The following is a 23,766-nucleotide window of genomic DNA, read 5'->3' on the forward strand; positions in this document are numbered from 1 at the left end:
AAAATTCCCAGGTAAGGGCAGAAGCTATGTTTAGTGATAATCTACTATAAATCACCCCACACTGCCATAAGGATAATAAAACTTTTGTCCCAATCAACAAGAAATGCAGTCAGTCATTTTCCTAAGTTTCAGTTGGCCACGGATAGCTATCCCAATTAACCAAGCAGTTTAAAAGCCAAAGCACTTTAAAATTGTTTCTTTATGTAATAAAACAATGCAACATCTTTATTTATTAAGAAGTTGTTTTCAGTTTGCTGATCTAGAGTAGATAGTACACTCAATCTGCTTCAAGCTTGGAAGCTGTTCTCAGCACATCCGTAATACAATGCAAAGTATTCTTTGTGTTGTGCTCGCAGCAACTGAACACACACAAGCGCACACACACTCTACATCCAAAGGGATAAAGAAGGAATTATCACAACTTCCTGTCTCTCAAAGTCACATCTGTAACTGGACCAGAGGCCAGTTGCTGATGCTATGGATATATTTTACAATCCTGGGCACATTTTAAAGCCAGCAAGTCTACAACAACTTTGTAAAGAGCCTTGTTTTATGAAGTTTTATCACTTTCTGATTCACAGTATCATATTCCACAGTGTCAAATGAGTTTTATGGAATGGCAAACACTGCTCCTCCTCCAAACATTTCTACAGACCCTTCTGCCAGTCTGTCAGTGCAGACACCATCAGTGGAAGAGTTCTCACCAAGGATGTGACACTTGGCACCAACTTCTCTTAATAGCTGGATTATGTTCAGCCAGAGAGCTGCATGCAACCATGCTGGAGAGGACATGGAGGCAAATGGGAAGATGTCAGAACGCATGCCTTTCCAATGGCTTTCAAGGCACATGGGCTGTGGCAAGGATTCACCAGGAAAGAAGGAGGGTCAAACCACAGCACAAAGACGTGGGCATGAGAGGTACCAAAGGGACCTTCTAGAAGATTCTCATGGCAGCAGATGTACACTGAACCCTCTGGCTGCTTCCAAGAGAAATTTTGGGCCCCCGGCATTTAGGGTTTTCTAACTGCCCCCACAATTTAAGTGAATTTTTAAATTTTATTTTTTTAATTTTTTTAAAAAAATTTATTTATTGGCTGCGTTGGGTCTTCATTACTGCACACGGGCTTTCTCTAGTTGCGGCAAGCAGGGACTACTCTTCTTTGTGGTACGCGGGCTCCTCATCGAAGTGGCTTCTCTTGTTGCAGAGTACGGGCTCTAGGTGTGTGGGCTTCACTAGTTGTGGCACACAGGCTCAGTGGTTGTGGCGCACAGGCTTAGTTGCTCCGCGGCATGTGGGATCTTCCTGGAGCAGGAATCGAACCCGTGTCACCTGCATTGGCAGGAGGATTCTTAGCCACTGCGCCACCTAGGAGGTCCCCACCCCCACAATTTAAAAGCTCTTAAGCTAATATGTACCAACCAAGCAGGAAGAAAACCAAATAAAGACCTATTGATACAGCAAAGAAGAGTAACACAGAAGCTCTTCAGGCAAAGGCTCGGGTTAGTAAATGAATACCACCCACCCCTCAGTGGCTATTTCAGATGCTACCACTACTAGCTATCCAGAAATCTACCTTGGAAGAGAGAGGAGACAATCCAGAATACGATTTAACTTTTAATATTATCTTTAAAAAAGAAAAGAAAAGGAGGAAAAACAGAGCAAGCCATAGTACTCCACTAGAAGTGTTTTCCATTTAACAATATAAAATGTCTACCCAGTTATTAATAAACTTATAGAAGTTTTACAGATTAGTGCAAAAACAAAAGTCTTTGGGAATAGAAAAGTAAAACGTCATAGAAAACTAAAAATTAAATAAGTTCACATTGCTAGGGATGGGTGGCTTAGATAACTGAACTGAAAGTGAGAATCATGGAAGAGATCTACATAATAATTAGCTGCTGAGTTTTCTCCTGTTGCATACTCCCAAATGGAGTAGTGTTCAGCAGACTTATTAATGAATAAATGCCCGGCTGGAATTAACTAGCACCTCATTCCAGAAGGCTGCTCTTGGCAAAAATGTAATATCCACAAGGCACAGCAAGTTGACTGCTGGTGTACACCAAGGGCTGGGCTGAGCATCGCATTCTTTAGAATCATATGCAATACATCAAGTTTCAGAGCCATAGGTCCACGCCACCTAACAGCACAACACCCTGCTGCTGGACAACATGCAAAGGAAGGGTGAAGTTTCTAGACGCAAGGAGACAACTTTCCATGCTTCATGGCTGACCTGGACTTGAAACATCTCTATTGAAGATGTACCACCTTGCACACATGCAGAGAGCTTCCCAGTCCTGTGGCTCACGGAAACAGTGGGAAGGGAGCTGTGGTAGCAGCAGGTCCCTCTGCAGAGCCTCATCCATTTCATCCTCCCAACATGAGGCATCCAAGTGCCCATACGGCCGGCCGAGGGTCCCTCCTTTCATGCACAATCACTGTTATGTTTCTTTAAATTCAGCTGCTCCTGAAGGAAACTCCCTGGCAAGTGAAAACAGCAGCAAAGGTAAAAGAATGCTGAGAATTTGGCTGCTGCCTGCAGTATTAGGAAGGACAGCAATTACTCAACTCTTTCCTAGTGTCAGAGGCAGAAATGAGCATGTGAATTTGGGCAAGTTTTAGCCTGTCTTTGCTCAAGCTTCTCCCTTTGCAGTATCTGTCACCTACCTACCTCACAGTCCCAATAACTAATGAAAGTAAATGGGAAAATGGAGAAAGAGTAAAGGCAGCAGGCCAGCACAGACATAAAAGAGAGGCATAAATTCTACCTTGAATCCAGACGAAGCCACAGTTAACATGGCTTAAAGACCGCCAGCATTCAAAAGATGTCACTAACTTCCCGATAACTGTGTTTTGCTGTCTCCATCGCCTCACCATAAACATAACTACAGGAGAACTCTTGATCTTTTCCTCCAAGCCCTTCCATCTATGGCACTTGGCAAAGAGTCATGTAGACACTACCACCTTTTCCTTCTCCAGCTGTGCAAACACAAGGTAATATTTGACTCCTGCCCAGCACTTCTAGGTCATAAGAACATTGATCTTATGACCAGAAGGGCCTTAAGATATCATCTGGTTCAGTTCCCCTGCCTTCAGGTAGGTAACTAATTCTCTTTTGACAAATTAAGGTAAAGTCAAGTCAAGGGAAGTCGAGGTGGTTTTATTTCAGTTACCTGGCTATTAGGGGATGAAGGAAGATCCAGAAGCTATGGCTATTTTTACCTCCTCAGTCATACTATCCTCCTGTACAAGAATTTTGCAGTTTACTTTTCTGAGCAGTCCTAGTTCCTTCCTGCAACAAGTGAAGATCTACACAAGTCCATTCATTCTTTTAATTAAAATATGGAATTTTATTTGGCCTTTCATTTTAACATCATAGACATGGTAATAAGTTTTCCTAAAACTTGTCTGAAACCTAAGAACTCAGTATTTCTGGACAATACGCAGCATACCCAATCTTTCTCAAACCATTTAAAAATCCTTCAAACACTTTGGCTTTCAGAGATAAAACTGTCTAAAATCTATCCCCTTTTCCTCCCTCAGAATGTAAATGCCCTTACCTTTAAGAAGGCAAAGCTCCCAACTATGGAAAGTGAGGGAAGGTTTTCAAGATCAGCATTTGACAAAATGATGGAATACCCTGCCTCTGCAGAATTATAAACACACGCTCCGAAGGGACCAAGCCCACACACCCTGTATGCACGATTCCTCACACATTATGGGTCTGAAGTAATCCAGCTAATTCTTTATCTTAAAAGTCCAGTTCAGGCCACACTTTCTCAAGACAGTTTTGCCTTATTTTGGCAGGTCTTTTGGAGTCTTAAAAAAAAAGGTATCACAAGTCTCCAATATTGAGATGCCTTTTGTTTCATCTCAGTTGTGAACCATTTTGCTTGTGGCCTTTGGATAAGATGCTAAATAAGTTACCTCTTGTAGACCAGGACTTCACAGGCTCAGGTTTCCACTGTGCCCTGCCAGAAATTCCTTTCTGTTTTGAATCTGAGATGTTTGTTTATGGTTTTTGTTTTGAAATGCTAAATAAGATAGGCACAGCCTCTAGTTACAGTCTATACCTTTTTTATTTTTTTTTAAACTTTGCCATAGCCAGAGCCGCTGGTTGCTAAGGACTTAGCTAAAATTTCCAAAAGAGCAGACTCTTCAGGTTCTCTTCTCAGGAGGTTGAAGTATAGAATGACAACACCTTAAGATACAATGAACACAATTTTCTTTTTCAAACATTCATAAGACAAATGTTCGCAGGATACCTCAAAATGAGGTTTCTTTTTGGATCTGACAAACATATACTTAACTGAAACTCTGAAACTTAGAAGTTTATCTCATCTTGCTTGTAGGTTACATGTTTGAATATCAACACGCTTGATGAAAGAAGCACTACAATGACAGGTACTAGAGAGTTTCCGTTAAAAAAAAAAAAATTTCAATTTCCACTGTGTGATAATAAGTTTTGGTTGTCAAGAAGAAAATAAAGAGTTGTAAACTACTGATTCCAAGGACTATATCATCATTTATGTCTCTTTCTCCTTGTTCCATAATAGCCAATATAAAGACCTGCCTTATGAGTTCTCAGCCCATAGTTACTGGATGAACATGATGCTTAGTACCAGGCAGAAAGGAAAAGTCACAGTTCTGTCTTCCTGAAGTGGGACCACACCTACACTAGGAACCAAAGAGACAAGAACGTCAGTTGTTCTCTAGGCATTCTTTTCGAGCCTTCCACTGCAGCACACTCTCCAGAGAAACCACGATGCAAATCCACAGTAAAGCTGTAGTATTAGTCCCCGTGAAAGATGGATGGAATACATCCGATCAAGAAAAGCAACACAGCAAAACTCTGGGCTGCACACACACTGTCTCCCATGTCTGCCCCGGTCTCTGAGCCAGCGGGCCTGCTGCTGCTTCCTTCTGAAACCCCAGGATCCCAACTTGCCTTGGTGATGCTCCGGGGATCTCTGATGTCTCCAGCCATGTCTGGGAACCCACACAAAACTTCTAACAATAAAATGAAATTTAATGCACGTTCATGAACCCATACACCATCCATATTAAGATAGGTCACCTTTTAAAAAAATATGGATTTGAAATAGCTCTCTAGAAGTTAGGATTCAAAGCACAAAATAGAGCAGATTCCACATTCTCACGAAGCAGTAAAGGGACTGAGAATTACAGTCATATTGGATAAATCAATAAAGGTTTTTTTGGTCCACAGACCCCGGACTCATGCCCCTCGTTCTCAGTGCTTCACAGTTCCTTTCTTTCTGACAAACATTGGAGACCATAGTTCTCGGAATCTCCTGTCAAAGAGATTTAATTAAGTGTGATCAAGCCACAAAGTAGATTTTTTTTTAACTTATATAGAGAGAAAGCTAACAAAGGAAAAAAATGAGAAAGGACAAAAAATAGAATGGAAATTAGAATATTATCTTTTAAAAAATCTATTTGGTATCAGGTACTATACTGGCCATTACCTATTTTTGTATGAATATACACAACACACACACAATCACATATATATTTAATATATGTAATAATTCAATCCTCACTGTAATTACTTGATAAAAGCTATTAATATTCCATTTTCACAGATGAGGAAACTGAAACCCAAAACAATTAAGCAAGCTGGTTGTTCAACGGTTGAACACAGTTGATTTAAACACAAGTTTGTCCGGCCCCAAGGCCTATTTTCTTTTTCCTACAACATCCTACACAGATGAGTGAGAAGGAGGAGGGCAGAGAAAAGACCCCCAGGCCTGGCTTGCTGCTGCACCCCTCCTAAATCCTTCCTGGTAATCAGAGCTCAAGTCAGGGCCCCTCTTAGGAAGTGCTGAGCATCTTGGGGGCAACTATCTCAGGGCTTACCAGCAGTAAGCAACTGTCTTGGGCTACAATGGATTGTCCCAGTTTTCGCTATCTACCTTCAGACCATGGCTTCTGTGAAAGCAGAGCCCCTATCTTATTTATTTTGGTTGAAAACTAATTATCAGACTAGCAGGTAACATTATCAGGTCTTCTTATACGCCATACTCGTGCTACATGCTTTACACGCACTAGCTTTTTGCTACTTCAAGTGTGGTCCCAGGACCAGCAACATTGGCATCACCTGGGAGTTTATTAGAAATGCAGAATCTCAGGTCCCATCCAGACCTACTGCATCAGAACCTGCATGTTTAATGAGATCCCCAGGTGATTTGTGTGCACATGAACATTTCAGAAGCACAGTTTTATCTCATTTAATCCTTGCAGCAAACATACGTGGTACCTATCACTATTAACAACTGAGAAACTGAGGCTTAGAGAAGTCAGGTGTTATCACTACAGTACAGCACAAAGAACAGAGCCATGGCAGCTGCTCAGTAAATACTTGTGGGCAGAGGATGGCAGGGAAACAGGTACAGCTAGGAGAGAACGGAGGAATGGCCTGGTTAAACACCTGACCTCTGGTTTTGCTTAGTTTGTACCTACTGCCAGGACAGGTGAGACCCAAATGCAGGTGAGCTTCAGCAACACAAGCTGTTTCCTTAGCTCAAGCCAGGACAAATCCTGTGCTGACCACCAGTGTGGACACGTAAGGAGCTAAGAGCAAAATCTTCTTCCAGAATAAAATGCGAAGGAAAATGCACATTGCTGATAACTGTGAGTTTGGTGCTCCCCCTTCCCCAAATGAAATATTAGTCCAGATAAATGGTTGAATTTACAATTCCTACAACTTAATAAAAAAAAAATTCAGATTCCTACCTCTTTATTTTTACCCCAAATATACAAATTATGTAGAAATTATTTAAACCAAGTATAACAAATAGGCATTAGGAGGAAAGGTAGCAAATAGCTTCAGAGGCCTTTAAATATGTTTTTTTAACTCAATTCATTTATGGTGTTGGGGGTAGAAGGGGACCTGAACTCAATAATAATTCGCTCCTTTTCTAAGAGCCCAAACTCCTTAACTACTGATGATCAATTACTTCGGTAGATGAAGATTAAACGGAAAAAGAGAATGAACCCATATCAGGTTATTTTACTTATACTGGTTAGTAGCTTTGTTGTAGTTAAGTGTTTACCACATGCTAGCCATTCTTCTAAGTGCTTCACAGATTTTCGTTCACTGAGTCCTTAAAGCAACCCTATTAACCCCACTAAACAGATGCGAAAACTTAAGACGCACAGAAGCAGTGCAGATTTGACGCCAGAAACCAAGTTTCCAACCATTACACTCTTGGATTGAGGTGTAAGTATTTCTCATGGGGAATTAACTGGGGTTGGGAGAGGGAGATAAGGAACTGAACTTTTTTCACTTAGTAACTGCAGAAGAAAAAGGAATCTCTTGATTTTTTTTTTCATGTGGGTCCAAAATGAACACTTACCAGCATTTACCTTGAGGACATTCCTAACCTTAAGTATATTCAACCACCCCTCTGTCCTGTCTGTAAGACCAATGAGGTCTTCTTGTCCAAACACAGAGGTTTTCCATGATTTGATTAGGCGAACTGGCCAGGACATGTAGCAGAGTGGGTGAAATCAGGAGATGCTGATAAAGGGACACCTCTTAGTTCACTGCCCACACTCATCTGCCCAGTGGAACAAGCTACAACAAAGAGAAAACCACTCCCAAAAGGAAACTGGCCATTCTGAACCACAGCTGGTAGAGCATTAAGAATGCAGCCTCATTCTTAGATGTTGAGAAACACTCCGATATGTATCACAGAAGCTCTGAGAATGGATAGGATCCCTCCCCCCACCAAAAGGGAGCTCAGACTTTCGAACCTAGTTGGAATTTGAATTCTCCTTTTCAGCTTTGCCACCTGAGCCTGAAAAAATTATCTCAGATCCTATGATTTCCTAGAACAAATTTCACCCACATACCTCACTCACCAACTAATCATATACAGACTCGAGAAATCGCTTCTACTTGGCTTGAACGTATTATGTAGACTTTTGAAGAACTTGCCTCACTCTTTATCTTGATTAAGAGTGTCTGGAGTAGGGCACAGGTCTGAGAGGACCCTGGGCTTCCCACCCCCCCCCCCCCCCCCGCCGCAGCAGAAGGCCTTTTACAGAGTAGATCAATGAATGAGTGATTGATTTCTATGCGAAACAAGTGAGAGCTTTAAAAATTTAGCTTTGGAGAATTCAACCTCTGAGAAGGAAGGCTTTCAGTTTGTTACTCATGCATGCTTGACTAGTCCACTGTTTCTTCCTAAAATAATTAATTGAGCCTTACTGGGGTGCCTCCAAACCCTCATACTTCATGTGCCTTGTGGAACACGGTGTTACAGGAACCTGCTTCACCAAATGTATTTACCTTCCAGTCATTTTACCACCTCCTATTCACTGGTATTTACACACTAAAGCGGCACTGCCATCTCTCATGTTAGTACCATAGCCTGAAAGATGTTAAACACACCCACATTTTTCAGGAATTTCACAATTAATGTCTGGAATGTGTTTTGGATTATTCTTCAAAGGATGACATAGTTGCCTTAAGATGAATTCAATATTTTTCCCTTCTCCCATTTGTCATTCTTTAGTCCTCCCACTCCATTATTTTTTTAGGGTCATCTGTTTTATCTATTTCCCCCCAACTTCATAATTCCTGTCCTCTGTATCCCCAAAATGTTCCCTTGTTCATCCAGATCATATTTTAAGCAAGCCACACCAAACACAGAAACCTGCATCTTATCACTAATACCTCCTACAGCTGGTTGTAATGCCCAAAGTCTAAAGATTATTCAGACGGTTTTCTTCATAAATAATTAATATTATTTATTACAATAGATTAACCTGTATGTTCACCACTGCACTGCCAACATATTGCTTGTACATTCTCCTGGTCACTGTTAAATACGTGTTAATGGCAGCAAAATCTACAGACTTGCTATTTTTGCCCTTCTAGTGCTATGCAACTCATCTGCCCTTTGCCAAGTGTTTTATGTGACTGGACTCCTCAGTAACAGTGAGGATTCTTAAAGCTTGACAGTCAAAGTGAAGGTCACGAAGTCCTGTCATTTGTATATGTGCAGTGAATAGCCTCTCCATGTTTTGTCAATATTTACTTTGGGGAAGAACTAATTATTTCCTTGTTTACTTACACTGGTTCCTCTTCCCATGCCGAATTAATGTAATTTTATACGCCCTCTGCCTGCTTTTGTCCCTGGCATCTAACAGCTCACTCTACCTAAAGACTTCTGAGATGGAAACTGAAACACCTTCCTCAGAAACAAGGAGCCCTGGATTTTTTAATTTTTCTAACACCAGTACAGGACTTTTAACTTTGCCCATCCCCTCTTCTATTTAATTAGTAAAATCCATGGACTCCTGGGCTTCCCTGGTGGCACAGTGGTTAAGAATCCGCCTGCCAATGCAGGGGACACGGGTTTGAGCCCTGGTCGGGGAAGATCCCACATGCCACGGAGCAACTAAGCCTGTTGCCACAACTACTGAGCCTGCGAGGCATAACTACTGAGCTTGCATGCTGCAACTACTGAAGCCCACAAGCCTATAGCCCATGCTCTGCAACAAGAGAAGCCACCACAATGAGAAGCCTGTGCACCGCAATGAAGAGTAGCCCCTGCTCTCTGCAACTGGAAGAAACCCGCACAGCAGCAATGAAGGCCCAACACAGTCAATACATAAATAAGTAAATTTTAAAAGAGAGAGAGATGAAGGGGCCCTTAAAAGACGAGATGGAAGGTATGCTATTAAAAAAATAAACAAATAAATAAAATCCATGGACTCCTAACTTCAAGTCCTACATTACAGAGGGATGAGAGGAGATCTGTAGCTCGTGCACAAGCAAAGGGTTTGGTGCATTCCCTGGCTTCCTAGAGCCTGCTCTCTGGGCCTCACCTCAGATCCTCCACAAACCTTCTTCCAAGGAGCTATCATGTCCAGAGACTGAAAAGAAACCATAATCTTTTAACGTTAACAGTTTCAGAAAACAACATTCCATTCTTTGCTATAAGTACCCACCCCACATCCTTGGTTCTAGTCACTGCCCCATGAGACGTGGGTGGAAGAAAAAAGGTAAAATACCTGGGAGAAATCAGATGACTTTGTTTTGAAAGAGACAGTTCTTAGATGCCAGAGATGAAAACACAGAAAATTCAGTTCCATAAACATGAAGCCACTGAGTAAATAATCACCAGGAGAGAAAAAAAAAAAAAAAAGTTGGTGCTTATCTGTGATAGGGATCACCTGGCTTCAATACAAATTTCTCAGAGCGAAGCCACTCCATAGTGTCCACTAGGTTCCAAATCACTCTGTCCTCACAAACTGTCAAACTCAAGCCAACACTGCCCTTTCAATACTTAGAGAAGGCTGGTCATACTTCCCCAACCCCACTCCACCCCTTCCAGAAGCACACTGTACTACTCCACAGAGCAGGAAAAATGGTCCTCACCATTTGTCTCCAAATGCAATCCTCACTGGCCAATCGAAACATTCTTCCTAGAATAATCCCACTTCAGCAGTTTTTCAAAACTCTGTCTTTGATCTCCCAAAGAGGTCTTCCCACCCAGTCTTCTCCTTCAGGAGTTCAGAATCCAAGCTTAATTCTCTGGCTTCTAGGCGATTTGCCTAGAGGCAGGCAGCCTAACCAAGGAGCACACTACTTAGGAAGTTGCAAAGGGCAAAAGGAAGACTCACCAAATCAATGGAAATGGGAAAGGGATCTGTACCTTCAGCACTTTATAGACAGAGCAAAGAAAAATGCAGGTATCTGGGTCTCTGCTCAAAAATGCATGTAGCCAAAAATATTTTTTTAAGGAATAGGTCAGGATTTACTTAATAACAATCTAAATGATGCAGAGAAGTCCAAGTATATGTGTTACATGATTCACTCTTCACATCACTTAACTTTTCAGAAAATATTTTTTCTTCAGTGTTCTTTCTATGGAGAGGACTGTTCACCCATGTATTCAATATACATTCACTGAGAGCCTACTATGGGCCAGTATGCCTTAAAAACCTAAGGCAGGGAGCCAAAATTTGGAAGGGGTCCATTTCCACCCTTGATTTATCTAACTCACTTTGTGAACTGCAGTTAAAAACATGATTTTTTTTTCCCCTCACAAAGCCAGTATGGGGAGTGATACAAATAAAAATTACTGCAAATTGGCAAATAGAGCAACATAGTTTGTATTTAAATTATGTCATCGAAAGTAGGTAGATTAGTCATGACATTTCTGTACCATACGTTTTCTCAGTGTAGTCAAATAAGTTTTCAAAAGAGTTTTCATTAACAGATACAACCAGTAGGGGTCATTTTAGCGCAAAAATTGTAGCAAAAGAGACTTCCACATGAATAAAACGTATCAATACCTATTTCTGTTAGTTATGTGTGAATTTCTGAATAAAAATGGAAACTGAGGGAAACACTGGCCACTGAGAAATTTCTTGCCAAGTAACAGAAAAACAAAAGAGAAAGTCAGCACCTTCTAGATTATTGCGGCCATGGAATGACTCCTCTCATTCTTAAAAAGGAAGAAAAAAGGCCACTCACTTATCCTGTTTTCCATGAAGCTTGTAGTAAAGCGAAAATTCTCGAAATTTTTAGACACCCTATTGAAATAGCTAAATTCAACTATTATATCATGCTAGGTAACACTGTCCTTCTTACTTTGGGTTCATGGATTTAGAACACAACTTGACTGCTGCTTTTAGAGTTCTAAAACACAAAATAAAATTTAAAATGCCCTGAGCACACAATTGTGGTAGCTGAAAGCAGGCTGGCTAGATGGAAAGTGTTGCTAGAGAACACTAAATGAGATATCATCACGGCAATAAATACTTCCAAGCATTTTCAAGGCTAATACCAAGTGCGTGGGGTTTTACCAGAAGAAACGAAACTATGAGGGATCGCATCATTTCAGAGGAATGAAAGGCTCACCAACACAAGGGCCACAATAACTCTATACTATGACACCGAGATATTGGTGCCAAAACACTTGATTACCGTGAGTGTTCCCTGAGCTCCACATTTCCTTCACCAGAAATCTATCATGAAGAAACAAAACAAGGGTTAGAGTCTTTAGAACCTTCCCAAGTCCTTCTCAGAACATAGCAGATTCCACATTTAACCTTGTTTCAGGTTGCTTGTTCTTTTTAGATTTAGGGGAGGCTGGCTTAAGTAAACTACACACTCCAAGTGGCAGGGTTCAAAGACACATCTTTTTGTCCAACTCATTCAGAATTCCCAAAGTCGGACACATAAAACTGTATCAGAAGTTAATCTCCTGGCCATTTTTCTTTTTGTGAGAAATAAAAACATGTTAAAAAATGGGACTTACCCCCAGGTGACAGGCTTTTGTACTTGAGGCAAACAAACTCTTCTAACCCATGTCCTAAGGGTTCCCTTCTCTCACTACTGCCCACTAGCTTCCAAACCAGAAAGGCCTTCCTGATTTTCCAGAACTGTCCAAACTTTAAAAACTGCAGGTATCAATGAATATGCCTGTGTATAAAGAAAACCACAGAATGGAAGCCTTTGAATAGACCCATTTTATCCTTAAAGCTGCTGCCTCCTTTCTCAGTATCCCAGCACAATAAACACACATACACACATAAAGATGCTTCAGAATAAATTCCTCCCTGGTCTCCTGCGTGCACACTGTGAGTATTCAAGAAGGGACCGGGCAGAGGGCGCCTGTCCCTCCTCCTCTCCGTTCCTCCAGAAGTAAGGCTGCTGCGCTCTGCTCACATACCAGGAAGCCCCAGAACAGCATCATCACCCCAACGTCAGGCCAAGCAGGGATCCCACTTTTAACTGGTGCTCACTGAGTCCTTTTTATTTCGCATTAGCCAAATAAACTCACTGCGTCTCTCTAAGCCCCACACTTGACCAGGCACCCCGAGGCCGAGGCCGGCAGGCAGGGCTTATGACAGACACCCATCAACAGCGGTTCTCCCAAGCAGGGAGGCTACACTAATCTAATCTTTCTCCCTCCGTCAGTTACCATGGTGCACAATACTCAAGTGGAGAAACCAGCAGAACAATCCTCGGTATTAAACACACAAAAACAAGGAACCGGCAACACGACTGGAAACACGCGGATATCTGATCTTAGAAAGCAGCCACTAATAGAAACAACTTTTCACTCCTAGGTGCAAGCCCCCCGCCCTCTGCCCCTTCATTCAGGAGAGAGAGCCTTTGACCGTTTTCAATAGGCAAATAAATGAGTAACCACCGTATGTAACTTCCCCTGGGCTGACATATTCCGGAGCTGAAATTGATTTATATGCGCAGAAGGAGGAAGGGGGTGAAGGAAAAGCGCAAGGAAAAAATAATAAGAGAGTCACACAGGGAGTGTGAGCTGGAGACACGTCTCCTCCGCCAGCAGAAAAAGGACTTTTCGCGGATGCGGTGCAGCACTCGGTTCCACACTGCGCTAGTGCGGGGAGGGCGGCAGGGGCTGGACTCCCCGAGGGGCTCGCGACAGCCTCCGCAGTGCCCCCTGCCCGCGACGCCCCCACCTCCCGGCGCACGGCCCGGCCACCCCACCCAGCCCAGCCCGATGGGCCACACGTGTGCGCGTCTGTGCACGGCCGGGGGCCATTTCCCACTCGCCGGTCCCCACCCACGAAACGTAACCTCGCCCGCGGCTGGCCAGGCGTCAGGGGGAGCAGCGAGCGGGAACCAAGGGACGCGGGGCTCTCTCCCGGGGGTGGCGGGCGCCCCTCCTCCCGAGGAGCCCTCTCTCCTCGGGAAAGTCTCGGCCAAACTTTGTTCGGCGCAAGCAGCGCCGAGGGGGCGGCGCGGGCCAGGTGGGAGGGGGCCCGTGGCGGGCGGCCTTACCTTCGCAGACGCCCACTTCGTACTCGGTGATGGAGTCGCCATTGAGCGGGGGGCGGATGACACAGCGCAGCCCCCGGTCGCAGGCTCCGTGGAGCCCGTAGACGCCGCCGCAGCTCTCGTTCCTCTGGCGGGCGCACATGTAGCAGCAGCCGCAGACGCCCTGCACGATGCTCCCGGGGCAGCTCCTGGGCTCTTCGCACTTGGACTCGTCGCAGGGCAGGCAGACCAGCGCCCGGGTGCCGGAGCGCGCCAGCAGCAGCAACAGCCCCAGCAGCGAGACCAGGAGGTGCCCGCAGCCGGCCAGCCCCCTGCCCCCCGCCACCAAGTACATCCTCCTGCGCCGCCGCCGCCTCCTCCTCGCAGCCGGGCTGGGAGCGGGGCGGGCGCCCTCCCCTGCGCGGGGCACACGCGCCGCCGCCGCCGCCGCACCCGCAGCCCGCGGTCCTCGCCGCCCCCCTCGGGGCCCCCGGGGCGCGCCTCCCCTCGCGGGGCGAGGCCCCCGCCCCCCCTGCGGGCCGCGCCGACCCCGAGCCCACTAGCGTTGGCGCCAGCGGTGGCTTCCCCTCCTCCTCCTCCTCCCGGGAGGGAGGGGGAAAAAAGAAAAAAAGTTTCCTCCCGGCAGCTCCGGTTCAACCCAAACTTCTGGCGGCGGCGGCGGCGGCGGCTGCGCTGGGCTCCAGCCCCGGCTGGCGGCGCCTCCTCCCTCTCCTCCTCCGCGTCGGCCGGCCCCGCGGCAGTGGCGGTGGCGGCGGCGGCGCAGCCTCCGGGCCGGTCCCCGCCTCCCGAGCCGCCGAGTGGGCGCGGTGGCGCAGCAGAAGGTCCACGGCGTCCGCTCCGCGCGCCCGGCTCGCCTCACTTCTGCGCCGCTCCTCCGGGCGCTTGTTTATGGCTCGAGCCTCGGCCGCTCCGGCTGCGCCCTCCCCCATCCTACCTCATCCCCCAACCCGCGCCCCCCCCTCCGCGCCGCGCGCCGCTCATTGGCTGCCCCCCCCACCCCTCCCGGTCCGGCCGGCCCCCTCCCCCTCCTCTGCCCTCCCTCCCGGGCGGCCGGGCCCTTCCTCCCTCGCGCACCGCCTCCTCCTCCGCCTCCACCCTCTCCCCCTCCTCCTCCTCCTCCTGCGCCTCCCGGAGCCCGGCGCACCGAGCCGGCCCTGCGGCCGAGGCTTCGCGCGCCTCTCCGGCCCGGGGCGCACCCGGCCAGCTGCGAGAGTCGCGGCGTCCCGGGCGGCCGCCCGCCCCGGGGCCACCGTGGCTGGGCTGGGAGCCCCGAGGGCGAGACGGCTGCACCTCCGGCCCGGCTTTGAGTTCGGAGAGTGGAGGGGAACCCGGAGCTCCGGGCCGAGGGGACTGCTGCAGCCCTTGGCTGGGGCACCCGCCGGATGGAACCCCGGGAAAGGGAAGCAAATGTATGGAACCTCCGCGAAACTGGTTGAGAATCCATCTTCCACTCGAGCTGGGAATAGACTTTGTAAAAGATGTTATGTAATGGAGTCTTGGGAAGCTCGAGACGCCTCCAGCGAAGCTGCTGGTGAATTAATTAAGTGCTTTAAACGGTCTAGGTAAATATGACGGGGGGTGGGGTGGGGTGGACTGTTGGGGGCCGCTGTAGCTTGAGTTGCCTTTTAACTGTCCACATCCTGTATGTTTTGTTGCTGCGCCGTCTGTGCCGAGGTGCTACATTGAGGGAGGGGGCGAATGGAAAGTGGAGGTGAATTTTTCTCCCTTGAGTAAGGCCGAATACTGGATTACAACAAGTCTTGACATGACTAGACCTGCATATCTCATGCATCATTAATGTCATGTGACATTGCCCTTTTTTTTCCCCCAAGCTCATGGACAAAAGTGGTGGGTTTTAATTTTTTCATTTATTGTGAATGTGCTAATAAAGGTGTTCTTTGTGTTAAACCAGGTAAAGAAGCAGCTGAAGTGATGCAGAATGCATCGTGTGGGGATTGTTTCTCATCTGTAGCTGTCAGAAAATCTTCTCAAAATGATGGGCTCTGTAGTGGCCCACCATTCACAGGATGTGTTACAGGGTCAATAAAAATTAGTGAATTAAAAAAAAGTGACTTGGATCAGTGTGGGGGGGAAAAATCAGATCTTGTGGCAGGTGTGAGATGAGAATGGCCAGTCGACCTTTTGATCCAAGATAGTCTGGCTGCAGGAAGGTGGCAGCCAAGTGGATCTGAAAATGGTGACTAATGAACCCAAAGTTAATAGCAGGGCAGTGTAAGGAGAAAAGAAACAAAGATGCTTTTGAAATCTTCTGTTTGCGGAACAAATTTATACTTCTTATAAATATTTTGGTTTAAGCACTCTAATCCTGAACGGAAAAGCCAAAGGTACCAGTGGAATATTCCCTAGTCACTGGCATCAGAAAACCAAACATTTCTCCAATCATATTTCTTTGTCCTGAGGAGGGGAAGAGGCTCATTAATTATCACTGATTATCAGAGGGTAATAGAGAAAACATTCAACGGTGGAAAGGGGGGAGTGAGCACCCCATTTTCTGGATGCATTTAAAGAGGTGTTGAGATGACTAGTTTCCAGGGATGTTGTAGAGACCATTCCTGCAGTTGTGTAGGAAGTCAGGTTAGATGCTCTCCAAGGGACCTCATACCCTAAGGTTCTATAAGCATTAAGTGGTGTAATCACTTAAAATATGCTAGATATTCTGTTAGCAAAATTCAAGAAAAATAAAACACACAACACTGTTAAATACAATTGTTTCTTGTACCCCAACAAGGCGCCAGCACTCCACTGCGGGATTTGCCAACAAACTGTCATCATTGAGCTGTGTTAAAAGGCCCTTTCCACTCTTGCAGAGGAGGTTATCTGTATTTCTGTTCAAATGCAAGTATAAAGACATTATTAAAATGTAGCAGATAACATTGTAGGACTCAACAAGAAAAGCCAAGGTCAGGCGATGGAAAAAAATACAGAAGTGAGAAAGCTACAGTAGGTTGAAAAAAGAAAGTAATAATCATTGCCACGGTCTTGCTTTTTTATTTTATTTTCAAAGGCAATATATTAAAGGTTAGGGAAAGTGAGAAATTGAACACAGGCAAGGGACAATGTGGACAACCTATCATTACTGGGATTTCAGAAGGTAGGTAGACACAGGTGATAGTCTGACTTCTCATGGGAATTCAAGTCAAACTTAGACTAAGTTGGATGTGTAACATCTGAGAAAATTCAAGTTACATGTGGTCCTTTGCCATAGAATTAATAGAGAAACAAAAGAGAAAACAAGCATAGTTCTTTAAAGCCTATAACTAGTGGCAAATAAGAAACCTACAAGGGCCTGGCAGCTTATCTGAAACCAGTGCATGAACTAGGAGCTCAGTTAGGAAATAGCTCTTTCCTCTCTCGGATCCAGGAGGGACCATAGGTGGCCAGAAGCCAAGGCAATGAGATTAGGTCTCATACACAAAAGGATTCCCTCATCTTCAGAAACCAGACTAAGGATACCAAAGAGAGGTTAGGTGGGCCCAATATGATGGGGGTCAAGGGAGAAAGGGGACTGGGAGGGATTACATAGACCCTGAAAGGCTTGTACAGATGTAAGAGTTAGAAGCATACGTGGAATATGGTCTAATGCCTCTTCTGGGAAGTGTCTTGAGCTTATTCCCTTAGCTATTCTATAGCGTTTTGTAAGTACCTCTGCTTATAACATTTATCATGTTATATTACAAATACATGTATATCAATAAAATATATAAATAAATATGTTGTATTATGAATCTTTCTCTAAATAGCACTGATTCACCCCCATTAGATTGTCAGCTCATTGGCGAGGCCAGGACTTATAAGAATGCACGCACGCAGGAATGGGTTGAGAGGGATGGAAGAATTACAGCCAAAAAAGATTTTGAACATTTCTGTCTGTGGCCCTTCTCTCTTGGTTTTAGAAAGTACGTCTTAAAAAAGCACTTGAAAGGGCTAGTTGGGGCAAGAGGGAGTCTTCCAAGCTGGGGAAAAAACAAAAAACAAAAACCCCACAGATCTGAAAGGAAAAGGATTCGGAATATGCAGCTGGTGGAGGTCTGGAAGAAGAGACAGTCCGCCCTCTAATGGCCATTGGGGGGGTTGGATGGGAGGGGTTTGCTAAATTGTTGAAAATGTCTGAGAAGCAAAGTACCCAGTTGGGGGCCTAGCAGAAAGTGGAAATGAGAGGGCAACAGACAGACTGCTCGTGTTAGAGTCCTCCTCCTTAGATAGTCTAGCCCAGCCTCTCTACTGTAGTCAACTCTGGGAGGTGCGTGCTGTGCGTGTTTTCTCTTCCTGAAACTAAAATAGAAATGTAGAAGTTATCTTTTGAGTCAGATACACAGACTCTAAGAACTGAGTTGCAAGAAAAGTCTCGTTTTATAAAGATGTTGCATACATACTAGAAAAATCTGTGAAGAAACCAGGACAAGTCTGACTTTTGAAGCTCTTCCCCCCATCTCTCTGATCCCCCTCGGCTGGGATCAACGATACGTGGGCTCTCGGTTTTCTAGGCTTAGGCCATCTCAGTGACATAGGAGGATCTCTACTTTGGGGGCTAACCATCTGAGCTTGGACTCTGAACCTGGTACTTGGACTCTTTTTTACTAAGGGGGGCGGTGGTTCCTGTCTTATCTGTCCCACCCATGTACGGCAGCTGCTCCAGAGCTGGCAAGGATGTGCACAGAACACAGGTTCTCTTTACGGTTTGGCTTAGGAGCCTGTCTCCCACCACCTCCACTATGTACACCCCATGTTGAGCGAAGTATTCATCCTTTCTGAATCTGTTTCCTCCTCGGTAACATGGAGACCAGAAAGCAGAGGAACAACCACCAGGGTACCGTATGGATAAAATGGCTGTTCTCCTTTTCTGCTGTTATTTTTAGAGTCCTTCCCCTTGAGTGTCTCCTCAGGCTTTAGGCTTGAGCTGGGATCCCTGCTCTGTGATACCTCAGCACCTATTCCTATGTAGCATCTGCCTGACCAGATATTTGCTTTTCTTCTTCTGATCATTCCGTTGGCCCCACTTTGGCAGTCTGTCTAATCTTGAGGCGTTTGTGATATGTTCTCGAACCCATTCCAGTCGAAGACTTATTTTCAAGGGTAGTCATTGATAATGATGATAATAATAGCTAACTTTTATAAGTACTTGCTAATAAGCACTTCACATGGCTTATTTTAATTAATCTACAAAAAAGCCCTGTAAGGCCAATGCCTTATAGTATCTTCATTGCCTTATGTTGTCTCCACTTTATAGCTGAGGAATTGCAGGCACAGGAGGTTGTGTGATTTGCAAGGCTCAGAGCTGTGTGAGTGGCTTTCCGGTTTGGAACCTAATATATTTAACTGCCTAATGCAGTAAATTCGGGAAAGGCAAGTTGCTTTTCTTTGCAATTTTATTGTTTTTTGTGGACTTACTTTAAAATTGTTAATATTTATGATGGTATCTTGCCTTCTTCACTAATTTGCATATGAAAATAGTGATTAGTGTTTTTCTAAAAATGGTGGTAGCGCCATTGTTTTCCTAATTACTGAATTACAATATTTATATAGTATTTACTTTATGTATATTGACTAATTACCTGGGTATACCACTTCTAATCCTCACTCCAGCCTGATGAGGTAGGTAGGTACAGAATTACTTGCATTTTGCAGGTGGGGAAGAGACAAAGAAAGTTTAAATAATATGCCCAATATCATATTTATTTAAAAAGAAAAATTGGGATTTAAAATCAGGCAGTATGACTCCAGAATCCACGTTATGAAATACTACTCCTAATATATATTCTTTACAAATACATGCCCATTGAGGGGGAGGTTGATAAAATATGTTTTTTCTTTTAAGAAAAAAAACCCACCACCCATAATCCCACCATTGAGTTATTAACCACTCTAACAACATTGGTTATACATCTGAAGGCTTCTTTTCCCCTATAAAGTATAAAATAAAAGATGGAATAGTCATCCAAAGTTATAATTGCTTTTTCACTTATCCATATACATAGCATATTGATCTTTAGGATCAATAACTGCATCCTTCTTACCACTGAATATCATTTCATTGAATGGGTGTACTGTGTTATATTTAATCGACATTAATATAGTTTTAGGATTTGTTTGTTTGTTTGTTTTACATTTTCACTGTCATAAACAAAGCTGCAGTGGGTTCCCACTTAGCCAAATTTTCAAATTGTCCAGTGATTTTCTTTGGCCGATTCCTAAATTGGAATTGGTAATTGTGGGTCCAAAAGCATGCTCTTTTCTCACAGGCACTGCCAGATTGCCTTCTACAAACTCTTATCAGCACACATTCCCTCCAACACTTAGTGAAAGTGTTCATCTCCCCAGTGCAGAGGGCCCTCGGGTTGAAAACCCTTCCCTGTTGCTTGGAAAGCACATTACATTGCAAAACTTTTTTTTTTTTTAACTTAAAAAAATTTTTTTGCATTCATTATTTTATCACATCTTTTAAAATGTTCAACATCTAGAGGCTTTAACTATGGATCCTCAAATATTTTAACCTTACAAATTACCAAATCACGTAACTTGGTAAATTGTATGCAGTATGATTTTAAGGGAAAGTGTTATGTCCTTAAAAATTTTTCTCCCAAGAAAGGAATGTTTTTATAAAACTGAACTAATGAAAGAGAAAAAATGATTGAGACCCCTCCAGACAGTAAGACTATTTTAGTTGATATTCTGTGCTTACGAGCATTCTTTTCAATGGCTGGAAAAAATAAGAGTAAGAAAATTGAGAAGAGAGGATGTAGGCCTGCACTATAGACAGGAAAAGAGATTTCCACCTAATGTAGTGCTACCCACCTCTCTGTCTTTTCTGTCTACCCAGCTGTCTGTTTATCTCCTTGCTTTCAATTGCCTGAAGATCCATAGATCCTAATTGCAGACACTTCTCCCCAAATCTAAATGGTATCTATGTTAAGAAATACAGTTACATTTTTTCCAACAATGATGTCATTACTCAACACATTCTTAAAATGTTTACTTTGGAATTGCCTTGTGTAATCTTATGAGAAAATAAAACATTTAATCATCGTATCTGACCCAACATAGTATAACTTACTTTTTATAATATCAAATTCATCCTCTAAGGATGAAGATTCGTTGTGAAAATTTAAGAGAACCAACACATATTCCAGAGGAAATCTTTTTTTAAAAGTTTAAAATGATGATATTCATGAGAATACTGATTTTTTATATTCATAGCCTATATATCATACAGCTGTTTTGTCATTGAAATGAGAATTTATTACCTATTTTCTGGAGATAATGGTAGTGCTTACTAACATCTGTAGTCCTTCTTTCATTCTGGACACACAGCTAAACAACACTCACCACCTTCTTTTCAGTGATGGGGCTGTGGAATACAGATGGAAGTGATGGGATCTTGTCCAGGCTGGCCTCTAATCCTGTGTATGTTCCACAACCTTATGTATTTTTTTCCTTCTCTCTCAGCTGGCTGTCTGCAGAGCATACCACAGGGGACTCTGAAGTCCTAGAAGAATTTAGAACCATTAAATGGTTAGATCTTGGGTCCCTGAAACATTGCATGAGGCAGACTTCCAATATACAGACACATACATCTTATCTCATGGAATCTCAGGGCACCATAATTGAGTGAGAAATTAATCTTTACTATGATAAGTCACTGAAATTTGGGGCCTATTTGTTACAGTAGTTAGCCTATCCTAGCATACTATTTTAGCTTAAACCAAAATAACATTAACCATTTATTCCTACCTTAGCTATTATACATTCTCAGACAAGATGCAATTTTGACATGCACTTATAATTAACTTGCATTTGTTTGTAGACCATATAATGAATATATAATGATTAGGTTACCAATCCTGGCGTTTAAAATATTTTAAATATTATAGTGTTCCGAGAAGACCTTAGCATTTTGTTAGTACTGATTAGTGGCAATAAGTAATGCCAAAACTTTCCACTTATTCAAATGAGAGGGTGTCCATCTAGATTATGTTACCCAGTGAGTTTTAGTTCCATGAGCTTCCACAGTCTCAGACAGTCTCTGCCCATGACTTTACTGTGGGTCACCAAGATCCTGTGCAACTCAAAAAAGAATGAGTCTCTTCAAACCCTCATTTTCCTTCAAGTCCTTCAGAACACATTACTTCCTCTCCAAGATTCTTTTGTAAGGCTGCTCATGTGCACTCCCCTTTGAAGCTTTCCCCACTAGTATCACCCTCATTGCATCAATACCCATAGGTTTATTATGGACTTTTATTTATTTGTTTTTAAAAATAAATTTATTTATTTATTGGCTGCATTGGGTTTTTGTTGCTGCACGAGGGCTTTCTCTAGTTGTGGTGAGCAGGGGCTACTCTTTGTTGCAGTTTGCAGGCTTCTCATTGCGGTGGCTTGTCTTGTTGCAAAGCACAGGCTCTAGGTGCCGGGGCTTCAGTAGTTGTGGCATGTGGGCTCAGTAGTTGTAGCTCACAGGCTTAGTTGCTCCATTATTATGGACTTTAAATCATCACCTTCTATTTCTCATTTGAACCTAAGGAATATTTTAATATTTTGATTTGATTTATTTAATATATTGATAGCATATCCACATTCTCTATCATTAATTATCTTTGATAGCTTAATGTATCTTGATCATCTTACTGCCTACATTATACGTTCTTTACTAGCTTTTTCAAGCTCAAACTAAAGTTCATGGAGCACATCAAGTTCATTGACCAAATGCTAGTTGCCAGTAGGCTTTGACTATGTAAGTGATACTGGTCTGAGATTAGCAAGAGAACTGGAAGATTAAGCTCATGAGGCATGAAACCTCATAGGAAGAAAATATAGGAAAGAGATTCCAAGAGTGTCTTCATCATCAAATGATTATTGCCAGAGACTATGTCATGTTTCCTATTAGATTTGCCAGGGAGAAGAGCTAGCCATTAACGCCAGTCACAGGTGTTTGAAGAAGAGCGTTATCCATTTTTTTCCTTGATAACTTATTAACTAAATGAGGAATGTCCTCAATGATGATAAGGTATTGTGCCATAAAGTACGCTGATGGAAAGAACTTGATTTTGGGAACCAGACTGACCTGGAATCAAATTTGGACTGTGTTCATCTCTTGTCTATATGACTCTGAATACATGACTTAATAAGAGTTTCATTTTTCTCATCAGTCACTTAGGAAATTAGCACCTACAGGATTCCCAGCATATAATAAATACTTAATATGCCTTCTAGTATCTTTAGTAATGGGATTTTTTTCTTACCCTGTAATAGGTTCAGATCGTCATTGAAGGTTTGCTACTTGCAAAGCTTGTGAGATGGGGTCTGGGCTGTGGTTTATAGCAGTACTTCTGGCCTGTGTGAGGATCCAACAGAAGAACTTCACCTCCTAGTGACTGTACTCCCTAGCAATCTGTCCTCGAAGATGTCACTTTTCATGTCTGCCTCCCCACTTAAGGTGCATGGTTTCCTATTAGGCAGGATAGGGACTTTGAAGCTAGGAAGCTGGATCTCACATTCTTAATCCCTATTCTAATTACAAAAATAAATGTCACTTTTTTTGTGTGCTTGAGGGGCCTACTGTCTAGGATGGGTAACTGGTGAATCAACTGTTTCGACACAGTGTAATTAGAAGCTTACAAAATGAAGTCCGCATGAGGAAATCGGAGAGAGTTTCACAAAACTTTTTCATGAATGAGAAGATAGCTGGGTTGGACCTTGGAGGAAAAATGGATACCCGTTTAGGGGTTGAGAAAGATTCCAAAGAGATTTCAAACAAAGAAAACAGTGAAATGCTTAAAATAGGGCTTGGTATATAGTAAATGTTTGGGAATGTTGAAGGAAGGAAGAGAACCTATGCTTTTGTAATAAAAAAAAAGTTAAATTGGAGCCAACTGGATGGCTGGTGGCATATTGTTAGGAGACAAGTCCAGTAAGGTTGGGCTGGATGTTGAAGGTCCAGAATCTGTAGCAAAGA

General features: G+C 43.5%; 1 protein-coding gene across 4 annotated transcripts in view; it reads right to left on the reverse strand.

Annotated features, from left to right (window-relative positions):
• Positions 1 to 14,694, reverse strand: part of CRIM1 (cysteine rich transmembrane BMP regulator 1) — a 198,984-nt gene extending 184,290 nt beyond the window's left edge. For 3 of the 4 annotated variants that reach the window (XM_057740813.1, XM_057740811.1, XM_057740810.1), the window contains exon 1: positions 13,803 to 14,693. In XM_057740813.1, coding sequence (XP_057596796.1) covers positions 13,803 to 14,133 — 331 coding nt within the window. In that variant the 5' untranslated portion in view covers positions 14,134 to 14,693. Of the gene's footprint in view, positions 1 to 13,802 lie in introns of all 4 variants that reach the window. The other variant, XM_057740812.1, reaches the window with a different exon arrangement.
• Between the last annotated feature and the right edge of the window lie 9,072 nt (positions 14,695 to 23,766).

Source organism: Hippopotamus amphibius, chromosome 7 (assembly GCF_030028045.1).
Source record: "Hippopotamus amphibius kiboko isolate mHipAmp2 chromosome 7, mHipAmp2.hap2, whole genome shotgun sequence".
Taxonomy (NCBI): Eukaryota; Metazoa; Chordata; class Mammalia; order Artiodactyla; family Hippopotamidae; genus Hippopotamus; species Hippopotamus amphibius.